Raw genomic sequence first — 20018 nt, 5'->3', positions numbered from 1 at the left:
AATGGGTTTTTAATGATTTTTGATACAATTGAGAACATATTGAATTTAAATATATTTTCGTTTATTTACTCGTTTTTTAATTGTAGCTAATATGTATACATTTATACGTATTTCATTATCAGATTTAGCTATCTGAGTTCTCTCTGGCTTACAATTAGATCAACATTTACATATACACAGATATAACCGAATAGATACAAATATTCATATCTGGCTTTGGATTTAGGTTTCTTCGTTATCTTGAGAGCAAAGTTCTTGCAGCTACTCGCAAACATATAGAGTTGTTGTTTTTAATTTTTTGTGTTTTATGTTGTGTTTTAGCATGAAGGTACATTTAGATTTTGTGGATGGCCACGAGTAACGAGGACATTGCTGACATCGATACAAATAGAAACGAACACCAAGAGAGATAGAGGCAACGCGACTTCGTATGCAAACGACAAACACATCTAGAATTAATTGGAATTAACAGCTCCGCTTGGCTCACATTAAGATAAGCTAATGTTTGGTAAATGCTCGACGGCTACACACGAGACAAATCAAATGGGAAATGAAAACCAAGTCTTAAATCCGCTTCGAACGAGAGAGTACAAGTACTTAATTTAAAACATAGCTACGTGTAAATTAATCACAATCGAATTTTTTTTTTTAGAAATTATTTACAAAAAATACTCTCAGCCACCAGGCTGCTACACAGCTGTCTATGCATGCTGGCTGTGTGCCCATTCCCCATCTGGTTAAGCTATTCATTTCTGAGATCTCTCTTCTATATAGATGGTGCCTGGTGGGCCCTGGTGCTGGCTCTTCCACATGCCGCCAAACATTCCATTTTAAGCTCCAAGTTGGGCGCTTATGCGCGCTCCGGACATTTGGTTTGTACAATTGGCGCCTTTGGTTGTAGTGCTGTGCCTACGCCCCCTCCCTCGGGCACCATGGCGGTGTGCACAATAATTGCCGGCTGATCCTCGCTCTGTGGATGTAGCTCGTGCGATTCACCGGGTGTTAGACTGGCTAAGGCCGCGAGCAGATCGTGATTGACAAGCGGCTCACCCTCTTCACGTGGTTCCCAACCAGCTGGCGGCGAGGCGGGTGGAGAGATAAGGAACTGTTTCACCGGCGCCGGTGGCTGTAGATTCTTGTTGCTAACGGGTGTCACCGGTTGCGCAAAGTAACAGGTGATCACCGTCTTTTTGTTAAACTCGTACTGATGCAGCTTGATGCGTGCATTAGCTGCCGCAATGGCATTGTCATAGTTCACGCGGAGTCGGCGAAAGCTGCGCAGCCATTGGAAGGTGGCCGACTCGCTGAAGGTGCGGAACAGCTCCTCCATGGCATGCTTAAGATCAGGATTGGCAAACACCTCCGAATGTATGTTGGTCACAATGATGGATGTTGGCAAATCATCAAACGAATCAGCATCTACCTCTGGCTCCGTATCGGTATCCACATCGCCTTCTGGCGGCAACGTCGGATGTTGGCTGGGCAGCCCGTCGGCGGCATTTATAAAAATGTCCTGATCAGGTGAAAGTTTGTCTATGCTGCCGCCTTCACTGCTATTTTGGGTTGATTTCAATTTGCTGCTGTTGTTGTTGTTGTGATTGCTGCGTGGTTTCGTTGTCGTCGGTGTGAGATCGCCGGCATCCTCATCAACGTTCGCCGAGCTGGCGGCGTTGTTATTCGACTTGGCCGCGTCGGACATGGCTGGGCTGCAAAGAAAAAAGAGAGAGGATCTAGAATTAGATAAGTGCAGGTCCAAGTGAATAAAATTTAAGCCATAAAACATAAAAAACAAGTAAGAGGTTCTAGTCGGGAGCTCCCGACTAGGGGATACCCTGAACCCCCTTCTTCTAACATCAAATGCATATATATAATCTATTTTAGAAGCTATGTGTCAAGTTTGGGGACTCTAGATCTTATTATTTACCAAAATTGCCAAAAAAAAACAGAATATTGATATCGATTTTTATCGATTGCTTGGAAACGGAGTAAGTTATCGATTATCGGAAACAAACTCGATCTGCGCAGGCACTAGGAGCACCTACATCTAAATTTTCAAGTCTATAGCTCTTATATGTTCTGAGATCCTTGCGTTCATACATACGGACGGACGGACGGACAGACAGAAGGACATGGCTAGATCGACTCGGCTATGATGCTGATCAAGAATATATATACTTTATGAGGAGGGAGATGCTTCCTTCTGCCTGTTACATACATTTGGATTTTGCATATATATAATATACTCTTATAACCACTTTTAATGGGTTCAGGATATAAAAAAACAAAAAGTTACCTCACCAAAATTAAAACTACATTGCCCTTTAGCAATTGCAAGTTAAAAAAAAAACAGATCCTTTTAATAATCTCGTTAACAAGCACATTAGCAGTTGCCTACAACCCACATTGATGACGGCCCAAAAACTAAATGCAATTCATTGACGTAACAAAATTTCAAACGTAATTGCGGCCCGAAATATTTACGAGCTTGGCAAAGCCGAAAAAACTACAGACGTGTCTGCAAATATTGCGAGACGGTTTGTGAGTTTCGTTTAGAAAAGAGAAAAACAATGAGGAAGCCTGGGAAGAAGGGGTTTGAGGCGCTAACTTAAGTATCGGCACGTGAAGGCAATCAATAGGAACCGCCGCACCAGCGATTGGATTGGCTGGCTCAGCTTTGGTGACGCACTGTTGATTCACAACTGCTCTTGATTTTATTGCTATACTTGGCTTATATACCTTATATATGTGCTATACACAATATGAGTAAGCGGGGGCTCGGAGCCATTGGGTGGGAGTTGGGTGATTAATAGGATTGGCAAATTTTTGTGAATGAATGAAAATGAACAAAGCCGGCGCGACAACGTTTTGGCGTCAGGACAATGACGTCGTAGTAATCATCGTCGTTGACGCTTTTGAATTCGTCCTCGCTGCTGCCGATGTTATTATTATTGTTATTGTTGTTGTTGTTATTGTTGTTGTCGTTGTTAACAGCAGCACCTGTGACTAAGTTCAATTTGCCGACACGAGGCCAAAAACTTTTAGCCTGTTTTATTATGATGATTACTATTTTGGGCCAAGCATACTTTTACCTTTTAGATTAGCGCTCAATTGTATGCTATAAAAACGCTTCCTTCCTTTCAGACAGAGGGCCAAGGTCTATTTATATAGCTCTCGCACTATTGAGCAAATAGTTCAGCGAATATGCGTTGACTATATTTGGAATAATATATGCTTACGACACTTATAGTATGTATATTAAGACTGTTAAATGAATGTTATTTTATATTCTTTCTATAATAATTTCTTATCATGGATTTTAGCTGAATTCCGTTTTAACAACCATTATTATTATATCCTGAACCCATTAAAAATGGTTGTATTTGTGCAAAATTCAAATGTATGTAACAGGCAGAAGGAAGCATCTCCGACCACATAAAGTATATATGTTCTTGATCAGCATCAATAGCCGAGTCGATCTAGCCATGTCCGTCTGTCTGTCCGTCCGTCCGTCCGTATGTATGAACGCAACGATCTCAGAACATATAAGAGCTATAGATATATATATAGTACCTGCGCAGATCGTATTTGGTTCCGATAATCGATAACTTACTCCGTTTCCAAGCAATCGATAAAAATCGATATCGATATCCTGTTTTTTTGTCAATTTCGGTAAATAATAAGAGCTAGAGTCCCCAAACTTAATATATTGCTTCTACAATAGAATATATATATGCATTTGATGTTTGAAGAAGAGGTTTCAGGGTATCCCCTAGTCGGGAGCTCCCAGCTAGAACCTCTTACTTGTTTTCCTTTTAGACTCGGTTTAAATCTTAATTAATTACAGCCCAAATTGCGCAAAACCTACTGGCATTTAAATCATATAACAAATCTGAATCCTTTGAAAGCACAAAAGAAAATGTGTTCATTATGCTCTGTTCCCAATATCCGGTCTGTTAAATTATTATTTCCGAACCTTCCAAGTCATACTCTTTAATGTGGTCAGCATTTATTAAGGACAATACACAAAAGCATATGTTATAAAAACCTTTTAGGAAGAATTTTACTGCCAGGATTTTTAGTAGGAGTAAGTATATATGAAGAGCTTTACAGAGCTCTTATATTTCCTATGAATATATATATATATATATGTATTGATGGATATGTATAAATAGTTGAGTATCGCGGATAATTCCTAATTCTGCTTTAGCACTCAGAAGAGACACATTTAAGACGCACTTCCTATAAACCTATTAAAAACTTTCATTGATTGACTACCATCAATTCGAATCGGATAAATGTTTTGAAAATGCGCTGAAGGTTAGCAATTTAGTGGTTTTTTTTTCATTAAACTTAAATGCAATTACGAACGTGGGCGCTAGCCATCAATGGAGCTATTATACCAAATTGACATATTCCCTGGCTGCGGCGAAAGGCAACTGTCAAACGCAGACTTTAAAATGTGCTACGCGGGTCTCAAGTACGCTTTGTTTGCGCCTGCGGGTGCTCAACGGACTAATACCCTTGCTACAGGACAGGGCACGGCGCGACCGCCCGTCGTGAAAAGCTCTCCGGTTGTTTTTACGCTGTTTTTTGTTGTCACTTTCTGTTGGCCTAGCATTGCGCACAGATACAATGTACGATAGCGATAGATAGTACAATAAAAACAATGGCCAAATTCAACCAGGGGACCCAAATGACGACAACGACGCAGTAGACCTGAACGTGTCTACGAAAACGAGAACGAGGACTATGTCGATGGCGCTGGCGACTAGAACGAGTTGATCTATTTCTGGATGATTGATTTCCTTAAAAAAAAAACACACACACACAGATATACACTCACGTACACATCTGCTACTCGTCCGGAAGTTAAGCTCTGTAGTCGCATGACGTACGCGTTTTGTTAAGACCTTTCAGAAGGCCGTTCACTGAATGGGTGCTAGAAATACTTTTCAACTTACTATAGTCTGGAGGTAGCGTAATGGGAGCAAAGCAAAAACTGCAAGTAAGCGAGAAAAATGATGGGAGGACTGCTTGGTAAACGACCGGCTTGCATGCAAATTGTGTGGCTACTGCATGACGTCATCATTTGTTTGCATGCCAAACAGATGGCAATGTACTTTTATGAAAGACGCCATTAAAGCAAAATGAAGAAAGCCCGCTTTAAAATATATTTATATGCAAATGTATATATACAAGATATATATGAATGCAGACAAAGGAATGTCCAGTGCGGCTCAACATGATGATGAATTGCCTGGCGCTCGTTATCCTACGACCTTCACTCATTCATAATTGCTGTCATCACGTTATAAGAAGCCCCAAGCCCCAAGCCCCAAGCCCTATGGTGTGCCTAGTGGGCGTTCAGCAAGCAAATCTTGGCTCATCAGTTTGATGCAAAATTTGTAAGGCACACAAAGAGATAGAATTTCTATAATAAAAAGGTGGCTTATAGTCTAATAATAGACCAAAGAGAGTCTTTAGATTTTAAGGACATGCGGATAATACAGCTGCAGGTGAGTGTTGCAAACTTCACTCGGACTTGAGTAGCAGCAACATTTTTTTGCACAACTTCCAGGTATGACAATTTTATCTGAACAGTTCGTGTAACTGTTGCAAATCCTTAGAAGTTCAAAGAAGTCATTGAACAAACTTAATTGGATTTCCGTGCAAAATGCAATCGAGCCTTTGGTTCGCGCGTGTCTGGTAACAGTTAATCAAATAAAGTGCAACTGCAATTGAAACCGGGAATCTTCGTGTCCGCCTTCTCTGCCGCCACACTCCATCCGCCTGACCTTCAGGACAAAAATCAAATACAACTTGTTTCAATGTCAATGCGTGGTTTAATCTAATTTTATTTTACAGAGAAATTCGAAAAGGACTCTGCACACAGCATTCATTTATGTGTACCACACGTACTTGTATATTCACGCCACGCACAATTTTTTTACAATATGATGATACACACATGAGTTTGCTTTTGCGATTGATGCAGATACAGTTCGAAATTTAATTAAAAGTTCCTACCATCAGCCCGGCCAACAGTTTACACAACAGTTTACAGAGCAGGACCTCTGCACAGGCCAGGCGGCCCATGGTCATCGTCTTTTGCGGCTGCATATGTCAGTCCTATTCAAGATATAGAGTATTTCTCTCATGCAGCGCAAATGCAACGTTGTCAGCATATTTATGTCACACACACATACACACGCTCACAAACTTGCACACCTACACAGTAAATTGCCAACTGCTGCTGTGGTTGCTCACCTAACTAGTTTTGCTTGATGTGCAACAAAAGGTCAGCTTGTGTCCAGATTTGCGGTCTGTGCAAGGCACGTGGACAATTTGGTATTGCAAGTGAAAGCCTATTTATAACCTGCTGGAATATGCACATACCATACATACCTACAATTCACATGTCCACAAAATTATCTGCAAAAGTATGACACATTCTAAAAAGACCATCAAGGTAACAAGACTCAAGCGACCATCAGTTAATTTTACTTGGAATGCAAGAGGCATAACTACTGTTATTTTTATCATGCATAGGCAAAACTAAACATTTGTTAAAGGGCGATGGAGTATTCATGTTTTCCGATGCACCTACTAGCTTATGAATAGCTGCTGAGTTCGAAGTCAACTATCTGTAAAAGAAATTCATGAATTTTGGTCCATTGGACAATATTTTTGATTGCCTATTCATAACATCAACAGACGAATCCATATAGTTCCGCATGTGTGGAGACAACGAGAGAGCTAGGTTTTATGTTATATTATCGAAATTTTTGTTTTTTTTTTTTTTTATAATGTAACGTTCATGTTGGTTTATACATAATGAAATTTTGCTACAAAGAAGGGTAGCTTTAGCTAGACAAATTATGTAGAATCGGTAGCTTTAGCTAGACAAATTATGTAGACTGTCAAGCTTTAAATTAAGAAGCAAGCTACGCCCACTAATCGAGCTATTTCTATCTCCGGTTTAGCAGAGCCCACCTAAAAGTTGGCAACGCTTTTTATAACATTCTATATATAATTGTACATCAAGCTACGCGTACAGCCAGCCAGCTGGTTGCATGTTGGCGCTGTTGGCGGCTGCTCGTTTCGTAATTGTTTGCAAAGGTGAACCGCACACTCTGCCACACTACACTATGTACAGTATAGTATGTGTGTGTAGACACGGCGTATGGGCAATATTCATTATATACAATCTTGCCTCTGGGCGGAGTGGCATCTGCGGTTTCGTGTGGGCATGCCGCACGCAACAAATGGCACAGATTGCCAATGCCAATGTTATCAGTGGAATCGCTGCAACCTTTAAGTTAAATTAGCAAATGCAGTTTGTTAGCCGAATAACAACGCCAGAACAGTTCCCTTTTGATGTCAGTTCATTAACATATATTTTGTTTTTTTTTTTAAACACATTCGCAATTGGTTGGCTAATTAAACGTAATCCCCTAATCCATTTGACAGTTGTTCCCGCATCCCGTCAATTAACGCAATTTCACCCGCGTGTCCACCCATTAGTCAGACTCAGAGTTGAATTGTACCTATGTAACATATACACATATTTAAGCATACCTACACACACGAGGGCAGGCTGAAAATAAAATCGGTCTAGCCAAGAAAGGACTAATGTGGAGTATAGAAGTGAAAGCAATTTTGTAGCTTAGCTTGTATAATATTGCACTGACGAATACGACCTTGTTTGTTGTCAGCTGGGACCAATTGTTGCGCCTATGTCTTCAATCTATGGACATTTTGTGGATCAGACGGTTCTTATCAAAAATGTTGGTTCGAGCAAGCCTGAATTCAGAATGCCCTTAAGTACCGTCTAATTCATTGTGTTTTCCTCTCCATCCCGATTACTTTTCAGCCTGCCCTCGCACGAATGTAACTATGCTGCCCGCATGCGAGTCAATTGCGTGTGCACATGTGGGTGTTCGTGTAATAGAATCGCCTTTGCTGCATGAATTGTTGCGGCATTTTGACCTTTGGCATTGGCTCTGGGCTGCCAATGCTGCTACAAAGCTGCCTCAGCATCGCAACTTCGACTTCTGCTGGCTCAATGCCCTTGCCCGTCATGACAATGGCAACTTTAATAATTACCCGACACTTTCAGACAAACGCCGTTAATAAAATCATTTACACGTCGATAAGCAGCCAACCAAACTAATTTTGTACACATTCCGAGCAATCAAATCCCTCAAAACTAATTATTACTAATATAATAATGATAAAAATATATTTATAATTTGTTGCAATTATAAAATCAGCAATCAACAGGGGAAGTTTTTCAAGCAAAATATTTACATATAAATACCTATTTGGAAATTACAGTGAAATCCATAATACGTCGTGTAAAAATATATTTTAATATGAAAAACAATTTCGAAATGAAGCCAAGACAAGACGACCTGAATCTGTCGACACAGCAGCCGGTAAAAGGTGGAAAAAGGCAACGAGCGTGGGTCGGTAACTCAGGAGCAACTAATGCACTGAAAATGTGACATTTGATAGTTTTAAGAGCTTTTCCTGGTATTCCCATGAGCAGACTGGGTTTCATTTTCTCGGCGAATGAAGTCTACTGTGCTTCTTACCATTGTTGGTTTTGATAGCTACTGTAGGGTGGATACATAGAAAAATAACAAATTAGGATTTGCTGTCTGCTCGTACTGATAAGTAAAAGTCTAAAAAAAAGAATATCTTAAATTGATCTCGAGCATAAAGGGTTCTGACAAATAGAGTTCGTGGAATATAAACAAATTGTTAAAGGTCGTTAAGAAACATCCTGAAAGCTGCTAAAGTAAGAGCTGTAGATGATGGATAGTTGCGGTATATAAGCCAAAAACAACGAAGTTTCTCCTAATAAACGGTTCTGCAGAAACGCGTTATGAAACCCACGCAGATTTTCTTTAGATAACAATACTTTCGTTGTAAACTGCATCTTCAGTGGAAGGAGAAGCGTTAAACCCGATAATTAGTTGCAAGAAAGTCCATTCAGTTTGCTATGCTGTTGAATAATTAAATCGACATTTGCAAGGAAACGCTTATAAATTATCTAATAGCACTTAGGTTTTGAATAGTGTGACTGCGTTTATATCATCAAACATTTCTGTATAAAAGGAGACGCTTGTTGAGAAATTGAATTTTCATCTGAGTCAACGCTCAAGTCAGGCGCAAACTGTGGGGACACATTTGAATGATGGCCGGCTCCCCCACACTACCCCAACTAGCTACTAGCTATACTCACAAGTTTCGATGGTTATCGAACAACCTTGGGTCTTTTGACACATTTTCGCAGACAGGCCCTTTTGTTGCTGGCTGTCAGTACCAACTGGCGACATGTCAGAGCTGCCACAAAAATAGTTTCATCAACTTATGCAAAATGTGTCCAAATGAGATATGTGTTGACCAAAACAGAGCACGACGCGTACCGCAAGACGAATTATCAGTAAAAAATAACAAATAGTACTCATCAAAGTGCTGAAGATTGACAAGATTAACCGTTTATATAACATTTTATTTCATATTTTTCAAAAATTGTTCGAAGATGGTAACGATCCCAAAGTTGATTTTTCTTATTCAATATAAGATCTTAGGGATAAGTAATCTGAGATTTATATTATAGTAGTTCAATATAAAAAAGATTTTGTTAATGTTAGAACAATAGCGATAGTATTATTAAGTTGACAGAGCGACTGAGATATATTTAATTTTTTCGTAACAGAAATTTCTGTTTCAATTAACATTTCGAAAGAAAACTACTAGAGGTTATTAGAAATAAGTCGAATTATGTTTGAGATCGGTGATAAAACACATTTTTTTCTACTAAATCATAAATAATGGGCAAGGTGGTCGTCATTGCCCGGTGCTTATCATTGATAGCATGGCGCTGACGCACCAAATGAACCCGACTGCAGTTGTCGACAAGTTGTCCCCAGTTACCGACTACGCTGATAACAATTACTCGTTGTTATTATCGTTAATTGAGACGTACATACATAAAGGCATTGTATTGCTAGAATTTATGCCCTAACTAGGAATGCTTTAAGTCAAGGCATCCACAATGCCAATCAGTACGCTGATTCCATTGTGCTTAACGAGCAGTTCCACTCGCTGTGACGCCTGTTCAATTGCAATTCCGTCAGCCAGTCCTATTCTCAAAAATAACCCATTGACGAAATAGCCAGTGCCTGATTTGTCAATTACCAAGCGCAGGTGAAACAAGTGGGGAAGGCTCGATGCAGATGCCCATTACAGCTAAATTATAATCATCGATTTATATTGTTCTTTACATTAACTATAGATGTATATATTTCAACGGAATCTTTCTAAAGGTTATTTATGTCGGACATAAAAATTGATACTCGTAATAAACATGAGAATACACTTAGGAAAATGTTTAAAAACTGTATTGTATCGATTGTCGATTGATAACATTGAATGATCATACTTAATTAAAATACTAGTTTTTATATTTATGTAAGATTGTTCGCCGTTATATTTATATTATATATAGATAGCTTGATATTATATTAATGTTTATACTGTAACTCCCAACGATCAATAGTAATTGGCTACTAACAAATTTTAAATAATACTTATCTCAATGTAGTTTGGGATATTATTAGCTCAACTATATTATACCCGATTTCAGAGTTTAAGTTTACTGGGTATATAACAAAAAAAAAAAAACTTATTAAAACAAAAGCAAACGGAAAATATAAATAGTAAGCCAAAAAAATGGACAAATAGCAACCGATATAATAATAAAAACGATGAGTTGAATTTATTTTAAAACTCATCGTATTTTTTGCGTCAGCATCGACGCAAACTGAACAAACACTACGTATGTCTGATATTTATGTAGACGAATACTATAGACACACGGCCATTGGTCAACTCAATCAAAATACCAAAAAATGAATGAAGCATACTCATTTAATTTTGCCCTTATACCGTCCAATTGATGACCCAAGACACTGACTGATGACAGATTTTATCTATTCCTTTCGGAGTAAAAATATCATTAATGTGGCATAGTTAATGAATACATCGGCCGGGCGATTGAATCAATAAAAATGCACAAAAATATGTGATTTGCAGAGCGACAAAGTGATAAAAATGATTTAATTAATATAAGCGACTAACTATCTGCAAGGTCAACAAGGGAGTATCCAAAATGCAACATTATTGTTTTCAGTAATTTGCTTCTATGATATGGGTCGTGTATGCTGTGCAGTTAAATTTATAAATATTAGAAAGAACAAAATATCATCCACTTCAAGATATTTTGTCTTAAACAAATAAGATCATATTTTTTAATATACGTTTATATTCATAAGATTCTCAGTTGAAAACTAGGACAAATAGGAACTGCGTTGTCTGGAGACAAATTGGCGACCGTCAAAGGCTTCCACGTAGACACTGTCCCGTGGCCAGACAAAGGTCGCTATGGATGCCAAGGTCGAGCTTTACATGATATGCTGCTGTTGTGTGTGAGTGTGTCTGCTTGGAGGCAACGACTACGACAACACTCACAACAGACATGCACGCAGGGGCAGTACGAGGGTAAAGCAAGTGCGGCAACAAAATATAAAAACATTTGCACAAGGGCCGATTTTATTTGCATTTCAGAATTTATTGCTTTTGGCTTCTCTGCTTTCGGCTTCGTCTCAGCTATTTTCCATTTTGCGATTCTTGTGCTGCTAAGGGAATTTGTTTTTGCTTGGCAAAAAGTATGAAGTCTGAGCGCAACGCGTGCCCAAAGCAATTAAAATTTTCAAACAGCAGCAGCATCGGCAGCAAAACCAACAAGAACAACTACAAAAACAACAAATCTGTAGAAAAGGACGCAATAAAGGCAGCAATTGTGTTAGCTGCTGGGGTTACAGGCTGTCAGTCACGGTCACGACTGAGGGGATCCCTTTCTTAGTACGCACTTACGAAATGGACTCCACAGCTGATGGCCAGCAGATGACGAGGAAATTCAATAATGCAAATAAATGTTCACATGTATACATGTGCACAATGAACTAAAAACAATATATGGACGCATTTAATGAAAACTGTTACATACCCTGTATTATTGAACATGATTAACTAAGGGTCGAGCTCAACAATAATACGTTTAAAGTACATATTGAAATTATTGCGTACTAAGAGAATTCGAATGACTATTAAAGAGAATTATCTATGGAATATCTATAAATACATAAATCCTTGCGAGAGGTCTTAAGTTTTCTTTGACTTAACAACAAATTATAAAACCTAGTTGACGGACTCTCAATCTACCTATTAGGTTGGATACGTATGGATGAGTATAATTTAAGTAAATAAAGCTGTATTAAGTTAATATTAAGTATAGCCGAACATTAAAGACATTGCCTTTAATTTCATTTATACGTTGAATGAATAAAAATAAGCAAGCAAACGCGCAGTGTGTCATACCCTTTTTGAGCATTTGAATTGTGTAGGGTATTTAAAACGTATTCGCACCCACGCAAATACCAGCAACGGAAAAGTAGATGCATAGTAAGAGTGCGAAAACACGCACGCCGAAGTTTGGACACACTTGCCAAAATAAAAAAAAAACCAATCCCATGTACAAACATTTATTATAGCTTAAATTAAAAAAAAAAAAACATTAAAAACGGTTTACACTTTAAAATGAGATCTGACCAAAATATGCAATTTTTAAGGATATAATTATTTATTTACACATATGTATATATTATTTCCCAATTAAATAAATAAGAAGTTGCTATAATAGCAAACAACAAAAAATAAAACTTTTAATATTTGTATATCTAAAATATACTTAAACAAAAAACACATGTAGTGTATTCGGCGACTGCTGTAGGAAAATCGCTTACAAAAACGCGCAATTTATCAGGACAAATTTGCTGTGCCCTTCAAAATGTGCCACTGCGTATGGGACGCATTTGTTGCAAATACTATACGGAAGGGGAATGCTTGAATTTTAATTACATTGCAGCGTAAATGTTACGCGTATGCTGTCAATGTTTATAAACAAACGAGAGAAATTAGGGAGTGACCATATTAGCAGCAGCAGCAGCAGCACGGAAAACAACAACAAAATGCACACACATACACATTTATGTACATATACGTGTATGTATTTGGACGTAAAAAACTTGCATCTTTGGCTTCCACTTTACCTGCAGCATTTGCATTACATAAGCAATTTGTAAATGCAATGACAACTAAATTGGGATCAGCATTTTTAGTTTAAGAACCTATTTACTTACCGTTTACAAATTGTTTAAGAAAATTGACGCCGACAACGGCAAAATATTATTTTTTGGCTTCTGCTTGGCTACGTAAAAATTTTAGCACAACACTAACTGCGAGCTGTTATATTGCAAATATTAATAGCAATCAATCCGTAAATCCGTTCTGTATAATAGATGCTTAGCCTTTTGGCATTTGTTTAATATAAGTTCTCGGATTTTGCGCCAGTCGCGACCCGACACAACCGTTCACCACAAATTTTGCTTCAGCATTATTTTTGTCACGTTAAGTGTAGCCAGCCCACTGCCCGCAGCGCAAATATACTGACATTGGTTCGGAAATATGGTACTACTTTTCTAAAAATACTTAATATAATGCGAATTTTGTATGGCAGCACTGAAATTACACAGCTGATGTAGCGCAGCCAACTTCATGGCGTTAATTCTAGAGAAGAACGAAATTTGGATTTTAAAGTTACTCAAATAAGAATAAAATATATCATTTATTTTATCCTGCACTTTAAGTTTATTTCGGAATTAATGTATACGCGGCACATGTACATGTATGTGTATCAACGCAAACTTTGTTAAGCTGTTTGTGCAGTCAATGATATATTAAGTCTCTATAACAGTTACTTGGGCGCCTGCTACCAGCATCTGCTCATCTCTAGTTGTTGTTATTTGGTGGTGCGTTGAATTCATATTTGTTTTCGATTGTAGCATTTAAACAAACTAGAAAAGAAGACTAATAGACAAAAACATGGCTAATGTTGAGTCGATGATTGTGGAAGAGAAGACACAGATCAAGCAAATTGATCGCGAGAAGGTTTGTTTTAATACACAAAATGCCGGCAACAATATATACTGAGCTGCTTCCTCTTCTCGTTGTCATTTCAGACCTGTCCGCTGTTGCTGCGTGTGTTTTGCTCCACGGGTCGGCACCACTCTGTATCCGAGTATATGTACGGCAATGTTCCCACCAACGAGCTGCAGATCTACACCTGGCAAGATGCGACGCTGCATGAGCTTACCTCACTGGTGCGCGACGTAAATCCGGATACGCGCAAAAAGGGCACCTACTTTGACTTTGCGATTGTATTCCCCAATTATCGCAATAATCATTTTCAAATGCGCGAAATTGGTGTCACCTGCACTGGTCAGAAAGGCATCGACGATAACAAGACGCTGGCTCAGGCCAAGTTCAGCATTGGCGACTTTCTGGATATCTCCATAACGCCACCAAATCGCATGCCGCCCACACGACGTCAGCGCCCCTATTAAGTCAGCGGAACTTACAGGCTATTGATATAATTTTTCACTTTAAATAATAATAAAGTACAGACAGATTAGTAAAATTAAGGCGACGACTTAAGAGCTGTTGAACTTAAATTGCTAACTGGAGTTTGAGGGTGTGAGTGTGAGTGCTTAGTTTCTGTAGATACTGTTGGGACGCTTGGACTTCTTCTTCCCCAGCTGCGTCATGTCGATCTCCAAGCCGTTGGGCAACACGGCGCGATTCTCCTCGTAGTTAATGAAGCCGTTCTCCTGAAGCTCTTCCTCATTGTTGCGAGCATTGGGATCACATTTGATGCCCGTCTCATAGTTGTACTCACGTTTGTTGCCATCGGGATCAATGTAGCCATAGGTGCCCCTTGAGGAGACAAATTTTACATATCAATTTATAAGGATTAGGGTGTGCACTCACTTGGTTATGCAGTCGGTGCCGATGATCTCCTCCTTGAAGGAACCATCGTCGTTCTCATATCCCCAGGTTATGGTGCCGTCTTCGTTCTCATCGCGCCACTTGCGTATGGTCTGGGCGACTGGACGTTGGCGACGCTGCTGCTGCGTGTGTTGCTCATCCTGCAGTTGATTCTGATCGATGATGGGACGCGCCTGAATGGGCTTGGGCCTGGGACGTGCCACGGGCAGAGGCGCTGGTGGCTCTGGACGTACTGCAGCGGATGGTCTATTGCGGATAACGGCTACACGTTGCGGCTGTGGTGGTGCCGCAGCTGTGGGCGTTGGGCGAGCCAGATCGAAGCGCTGGGGGTTCTCAAACCGTCCAATGCCAAAGTCATTGAAGGACGGTCGGTTGATGGGCGTGGCAACTGCGGGACGCTCGGCAAAGCGTGGTGGCGCTGGCAGTATCGCTGTCGGCTGGCTGTCCTCGTGCTGGAGCAACTGATGAACCGGCGTGGCCGTCTCAATAGATTGCTGGCCGTTAAGGAAGGCGGCGGCCGCCTGCTGGAACTGGGACTGCTGTGCCTGGGCAAGCTGCTGCTCGCGCAGCAAACTGGGCAGGAATGCATCCGGTTGGTCGTCCTCAGCGGGCTCAGTGACGGGTCGTTCTTCCAGTGCAATACGCTGGGTGACCGCGGGCAAGATTGCCTGCTGTTGACGCAGCGGCGCTCCGGGACGACGCACGCGCAGCACCTGCTGCCGTTGCGGTATAGGCGCTGACACGGGCACTGCCCCAGGAATGTTGAGCCGTGGCGGATAGTTTTGGGCCTGTGCCAAGCCGATGACGACGACGCTGCACAACAGCTGCAAGTTGAGGGAGGAGGCATTAGGCATTAAGGCAGGGCTATAAATGGCATGGTCTCAATTATTTCATGGCGTGTTGCAACTGTTGCGGTTGCTTGGCCAAGTGTGGCATCGATCACGTGGACACACTTTCAATTAGCAGTGCGTACTTAATGTGCAGTTTGGACTGGACGGATCTTTTCTGAATTTGTGCTCCACCTGCGTTCCACAAAAGTAGCTTACGGCAAATGTAAATAATGTCCAACATTTGACTTTGTGCTTTTTGTGTACTTCTTAAGCTGCTGTCGCCATAAACAAACTGGTTTAAATTTATACGCCGCTTAACTATTACAACAACAATTTGTAATTGTAACGCTGTGGCTGCAATAGCAATAAATGTGGAATATAAAGCAAATCGCAGAAATTGCTCGCCCGCCTCGCTGGCGATCGATCATAACAGCTACCAGCAGCACCACCAACCACTGCCACCAACCACCGCCAACAACAACAGCAAATATCGACTGTTGAAAATCGGTTGATGTTGTTGTTGTTGTTGTTATTATTATCGCCGTTTCGGCCTGGATTGCGTAATTTGCATGCCTCAGCAGTTGGCGGCAGCCTAAAGTGGCACAGTCAAAAAAAGAAAAACCCAATTTGAGTTAGCTATGCGAATTTTTCCGTGGCATGTGGAAACCATTTGAGCTCAAGCACGCCGAGTTTCCGGTTCACAACAACTACAACATGATAAAAAGAAGTCAGTGTCTAGGACAAGTAGCCGCCAAGCCAATGGGCGGCTTCTACGAACTCGAATACTTTCCAAAATACAAGTCGTCGAATTTGAGTTTCAGCTCGAGTAACTTTTTAATTAGGTGCCGCGTTAAGAGATCAGTCACACAGGCTATGGTCAGCGCCCCAGGTTGGTCGAGCGGCAGCTGCGTCGCAGTTGGTTTCGTCGTGGTTCGATGGAGATATTTTTGTGCCACTCTTTTGGGCTGTGGGTCAACACATAGTTGCAGATATCGAGAGAGTTGGAGATATTCATTATCAGGTGTAACATAGGCTTTGGCATCTTTGGTATCTCCTTATAACATTCACGAATATTTTTTTAATTGATATTATTAAAAATGCATTATATACGGGCATTTAATTAAAAGGCATTCAAAAATATTCCTAAAACAATTGAGACTGTCGTTTATGTTGCTTAAAAACTGCATTTGACTTTGAACGAATCTAAAACCCAGCCGCTTATAGCCGGTTCGGCTTAGGTAAACTTGTTTGTGAACTGTGTAATGTACCTGAGTTGTTTTATTGAATGAAAACAAAGACACGGCTCAATATTTATGGAGTATTACTAATTTTGAATGATATAATGAAGTTCTAGGAAATATATTTAACTACAACTACTAACTTATCAAATCTCATTTATCGGTTGTCATTGTATTTGTTGGATACAAGAAAATATATATTTCTGGAATAGGAAAAAATATACGCATTCAATTTAAATCGTTTTTATCTGCTAATAAACCATTTGTATTTTTATATTTATGTAGTTGATTTTATAATCTTCGGTTAGTGCTTTGCCATTGTGCAATCCTTGCAACTCCCAATGACTTATTTAAAGAAATATACAAATATTTAGGCCATTGGCACACATGAATTTCAGCTATATGGAAGTGGTATGTCATGTAATTTTAAATAAAGGTAGAGCTATTTTATGTTTTGCTACTTAATTGCGCTGTGACTCAAGCTTATGCAAATTTTTATTATGCACTCACTCCACAAATATTTGTACATACATATAAATAAATAGTTTTAAGCTTGATTTGCATTGCTTTCTTGGCCGGTATTCCTCTTGGCTTAGTGCTGTGGGCATTCAAGCCAAGCATTTATAGTGACCGAACGACTCAACTACAGCTTGGCTGGCTGCCCAACTACCTGGTCAAGTGAACTATTTGGCCAGCCGTTAAAATATGATCGAAAATAAAAGAGAGACTGAAAACCGGGCATGCACGCTTTAGCAAACACTTGCAACAATGCGAGTAATTCATTGCTTGGGGAACTTGATTTCATTTAATTAGTTTTTATGGCTGCGCCTCGTGGTTCAAGGAAACCAAAAAAGCACAACATTTGTGTGTGCAGCCACTACTCAAGTTGTGCCAGGCCAAGCCCTAGCCAGCAAGCAGTCTCTCACGTGGGCGTAGTCTGCGATCTTATTGGAGTGCGTTGACTGGCACTGAGCTGAGGATGACTTTCTGGCTTGCCGATGATATCTCATTAGTAACAATAACTTGGCTAAGGACTCTTGGCCTTGGGCCAGTGTGTAACTTGACTGGCCATTGACCGAAAGGGATTGAAATCCGAAAACTCCAGGGCATTCAACAGAGATCTCATGCTCGCGTCCGTAACAGCTTCCAACCCGAATGTATTTCTTCTCGGTCTACCAACTGGAAATAGTTGTCAGTGCACTTTCAGAGCTCAGATATGTAACGCTTTATTTATGTTTAATACAAATACATATGCATGTAACTATGTGTGCACAGTGTACTCGTGCATTACGTAACACACTACGCCCAATTGCGTTATGGAGCGGCGTATCTGTAATACTTTTTTACTAGTGTTGGTGTATCTGCATCTGCACCAACTGATGTGTGTGTGTGTGTGTGTGTGTGCGTGCCGAGAATTTGCATTATATGGCAATGAGTGTGCAGCTAGCTTGGGTGCGTTTTTGGCATCCCAAGTAACTTGGTCAGTGGCTCGTGGAAGCCTAAGTGGAGTCGGGCCAAACAGCGGCAACGACCTTGAGACACATGCATAAGCCAGGCACAATAACATGCCGTGACCAATTTTCAGTTAATTCACACATAACTGCTCTTAAAATGCTCAACAAATTGCCGACACCTACTGCTCTGATTTTACTATTATTATTTATTTTTTATGAGAAAACTCATTAGAGCAAAGGCTGTGCAAAAATTTTGGACAAGCCCCACAAATCAAGCAATCAATCAATAACATTAAAATCCTATTAGAAATGGTTATTTATGGTTTTAGAAGGTTTTTGTATATTTTTTATGTTGCTGTGCTGATATATTTGCAATCTGGTAAGAATTCTTTTTATTTTTATTTTTTTAAACTATCAATTTAAAGCTGATGGAATGTGGTTTACTGTTTAATCGTATATAAACAATATATGGTTTTATATTTCTTGCATACAAAAAATTAAAACTTGGAAGAAAAGCAAAATATTATTAATTTTTAAACACCACCAGCTTTATAAATTTTGTATATGGGAAGAAAACTTTTTTTTATTATTAATCCTTAATTTTTTTTCTTTTCTCCAATAAGCAACTCCCATCTTTAAATTAATAAATATTTATTACTGTGCACTTTACCGCTGGCTCAGTAGCAAGTTTCAAAGATAATGCCAGGTACTTATGTTCAACAATATTGGCTTGCTTTTGAAATTGTTGGCACATTGCCAACAATCAATGGGGCGGAGGCTAAGCCGAAAAAATGCTCGTTAAGTTTGTGACCTAAGGGCTTGGTTAACCAATTTTTCAATTGAAATTCTTTGGTACACAGACAATTGTTAATGATTGAATCGCATATTTATGATATTGGCAATTTGAGTTGTTGTTTGGTTTTTATGCGATCGGCAACGAAATGTCAATTGGCCATATTTAATTGCTAACTGCATCGCATTGAGCTACAAGTACACTCATAGACTTTCTATTAAATGCAAATACACAACACAAATGTCTCAATCGGTGTTCAGAGATCGAGATCTTAAGCTGTGAACCAAACGACCTTGGCAGCTCTCATACGCATACGTGCCGGACAATTGTATTTATTATGCGCACTTTTGAGCGACTCTTATAAATTTGATATTTATATTAATATTTACGCTTGTGCTTGACACTTTTTGTGTTGATTGATCCTTGCAAAACTTACCGCAATTAGTTGCAGTTTCATTTTGTTGCTGTTGGTGGCTCCAATCGTTTGTGCAACACTTCCGCAAAACTCGAATTTTTATCACCCTAAATTCCAGTATAGATACTTTTAATTATTTTATTTTGCTAAGACCGCCGTGGTTAGGTTACTTTTGGCCAGCCGATAAACGTTGAAATGCTGGGCGCCCGAGCTCCGCAGTCGGTTTTATAGCCACGTCGCAGCTTTGCGTCTCTTTCATGCCCAGCACACACACCTGGAAATTTATGTGAGGCGTGTTATGGCTGCCATGTG

The 20018-nt window shown here is 39.8% G+C and overlaps 3 protein-coding genes across 3 annotated transcripts; 1 reads left to right on the top strand and 2 right to left on the bottom strand.

The window, feature by feature from the left end:
* Positions 1-44: 44 nt before the first annotated feature.
* Positions 45-13559, bottom strand: sra (RRM_RCAN_like domain containing protein Sra). The gene is made up of 2 exons (XM_002053309.4): positions 13272-13559; positions 45-1706 (listed from the first exon to the last, which is right to left on the bottom strand). The coding sequence occupies exon 2, from the start codon at positions 1697-1699 to the stop codon at positions 851-853; it is 849 nt and encodes a 282-aa protein (XP_002053345.1). The 5' UTR covers positions 1700-1706; positions 13272-13559; the 3' UTR covers positions 45-850.
* A 293-nt stretch (positions 13560-13852) lies between these two features.
* Bin1 (histone deacetylase complex subunit SAP18) lies at positions 13853-14612 on the top strand. The gene is made up of 2 exons (XM_002053310.4): positions 13853-14079; positions 14151-14612. Exons 1-2 carry the CDS (start codon positions 14014-14016, stop codon positions 14532-14534), a joined length of 450 nt encoding a protein of 149 aa, XP_002053346.1. The 5' UTR covers positions 13853-14013; the 3' UTR covers positions 14535-14612.
* Positions 14546-19915, bottom strand: LOC6629870 (uncharacterized). Its single transcript, XM_002053311.4, has 3 exons — positions 19728-19915; positions 14959-15800; positions 14546-14904 (listed from the first exon to the last, which is right to left on the bottom strand). The coding sequence occupies exons 1-3, from the start codon at positions 19746-19748 to the stop codon at positions 14679-14681; spliced, it is 1089 nt and encodes a 362-aa protein (XP_002053347.1). The 5' UTR covers positions 19749-19915; the 3' UTR covers positions 14546-14678.
* Between the last annotated feature and the right edge of the window lie 103 nt (positions 19916-20018).

The sequence above is a fragment of the Drosophila virilis genome, chromosome 2 (genome assembly GCF_030788295.1).
Source record: "Drosophila virilis strain 15010-1051.87 chromosome 2, Dvir_AGI_RSII-ME, whole genome shotgun sequence".
In the NCBI taxonomy this organism is placed as follows: Eukaryota; Metazoa; Arthropoda; class Insecta; order Diptera; family Drosophilidae; genus Drosophila; species Drosophila virilis.
Note: the sequence above shows the minus strand (reverse complement) of the source record. Positions and strands in the feature narration are given on the sequence as shown.

Excerpts from the sequence above, each read along its gene's own strand:
- Bin1 (XM_002053310.4), top strand. The coding sequence starts at position 14,014 with ATGGCTAATGTTGAGTCGATGATTGTGGAAGAGAAGACACAGATCAAG. Across the intron at positions 14,080-14,150 it reads AGCAAATTGATCGCGAGAAG|ACCTGTCCGCTGTTGCTGCG; the intron begins GTTTGTTTTAAT and ends TTGTCATTTCAG.
- LOC6629870 (XM_002053311.4), bottom strand. The coding sequence starts at position 19,748 with ATGAAACTGCAACTAATTGCG. Across the intron at positions 15,801-19,727 it reads TGAAACTGCAACTAATTGCG|CTGTTGTGCAGCGTCGTCGT; the intron begins GTAAGTTTTGCA and ends CTCAACTTGCAG. Across the intron at positions 14,905-14,958 it reads GGCACCGACTGCATAACCAA|GGGCACCTATGGCTACATTG; the intron begins GTGAGTGCACAC and ends TGTCTCCTCAAG.
- sra (XM_002053309.4), bottom strand. The coding sequence starts at position 1,699 with ATGTCCGACGCGGCCAAGTCGAATAACAACGCCGCCAGCTCGGCGAAC.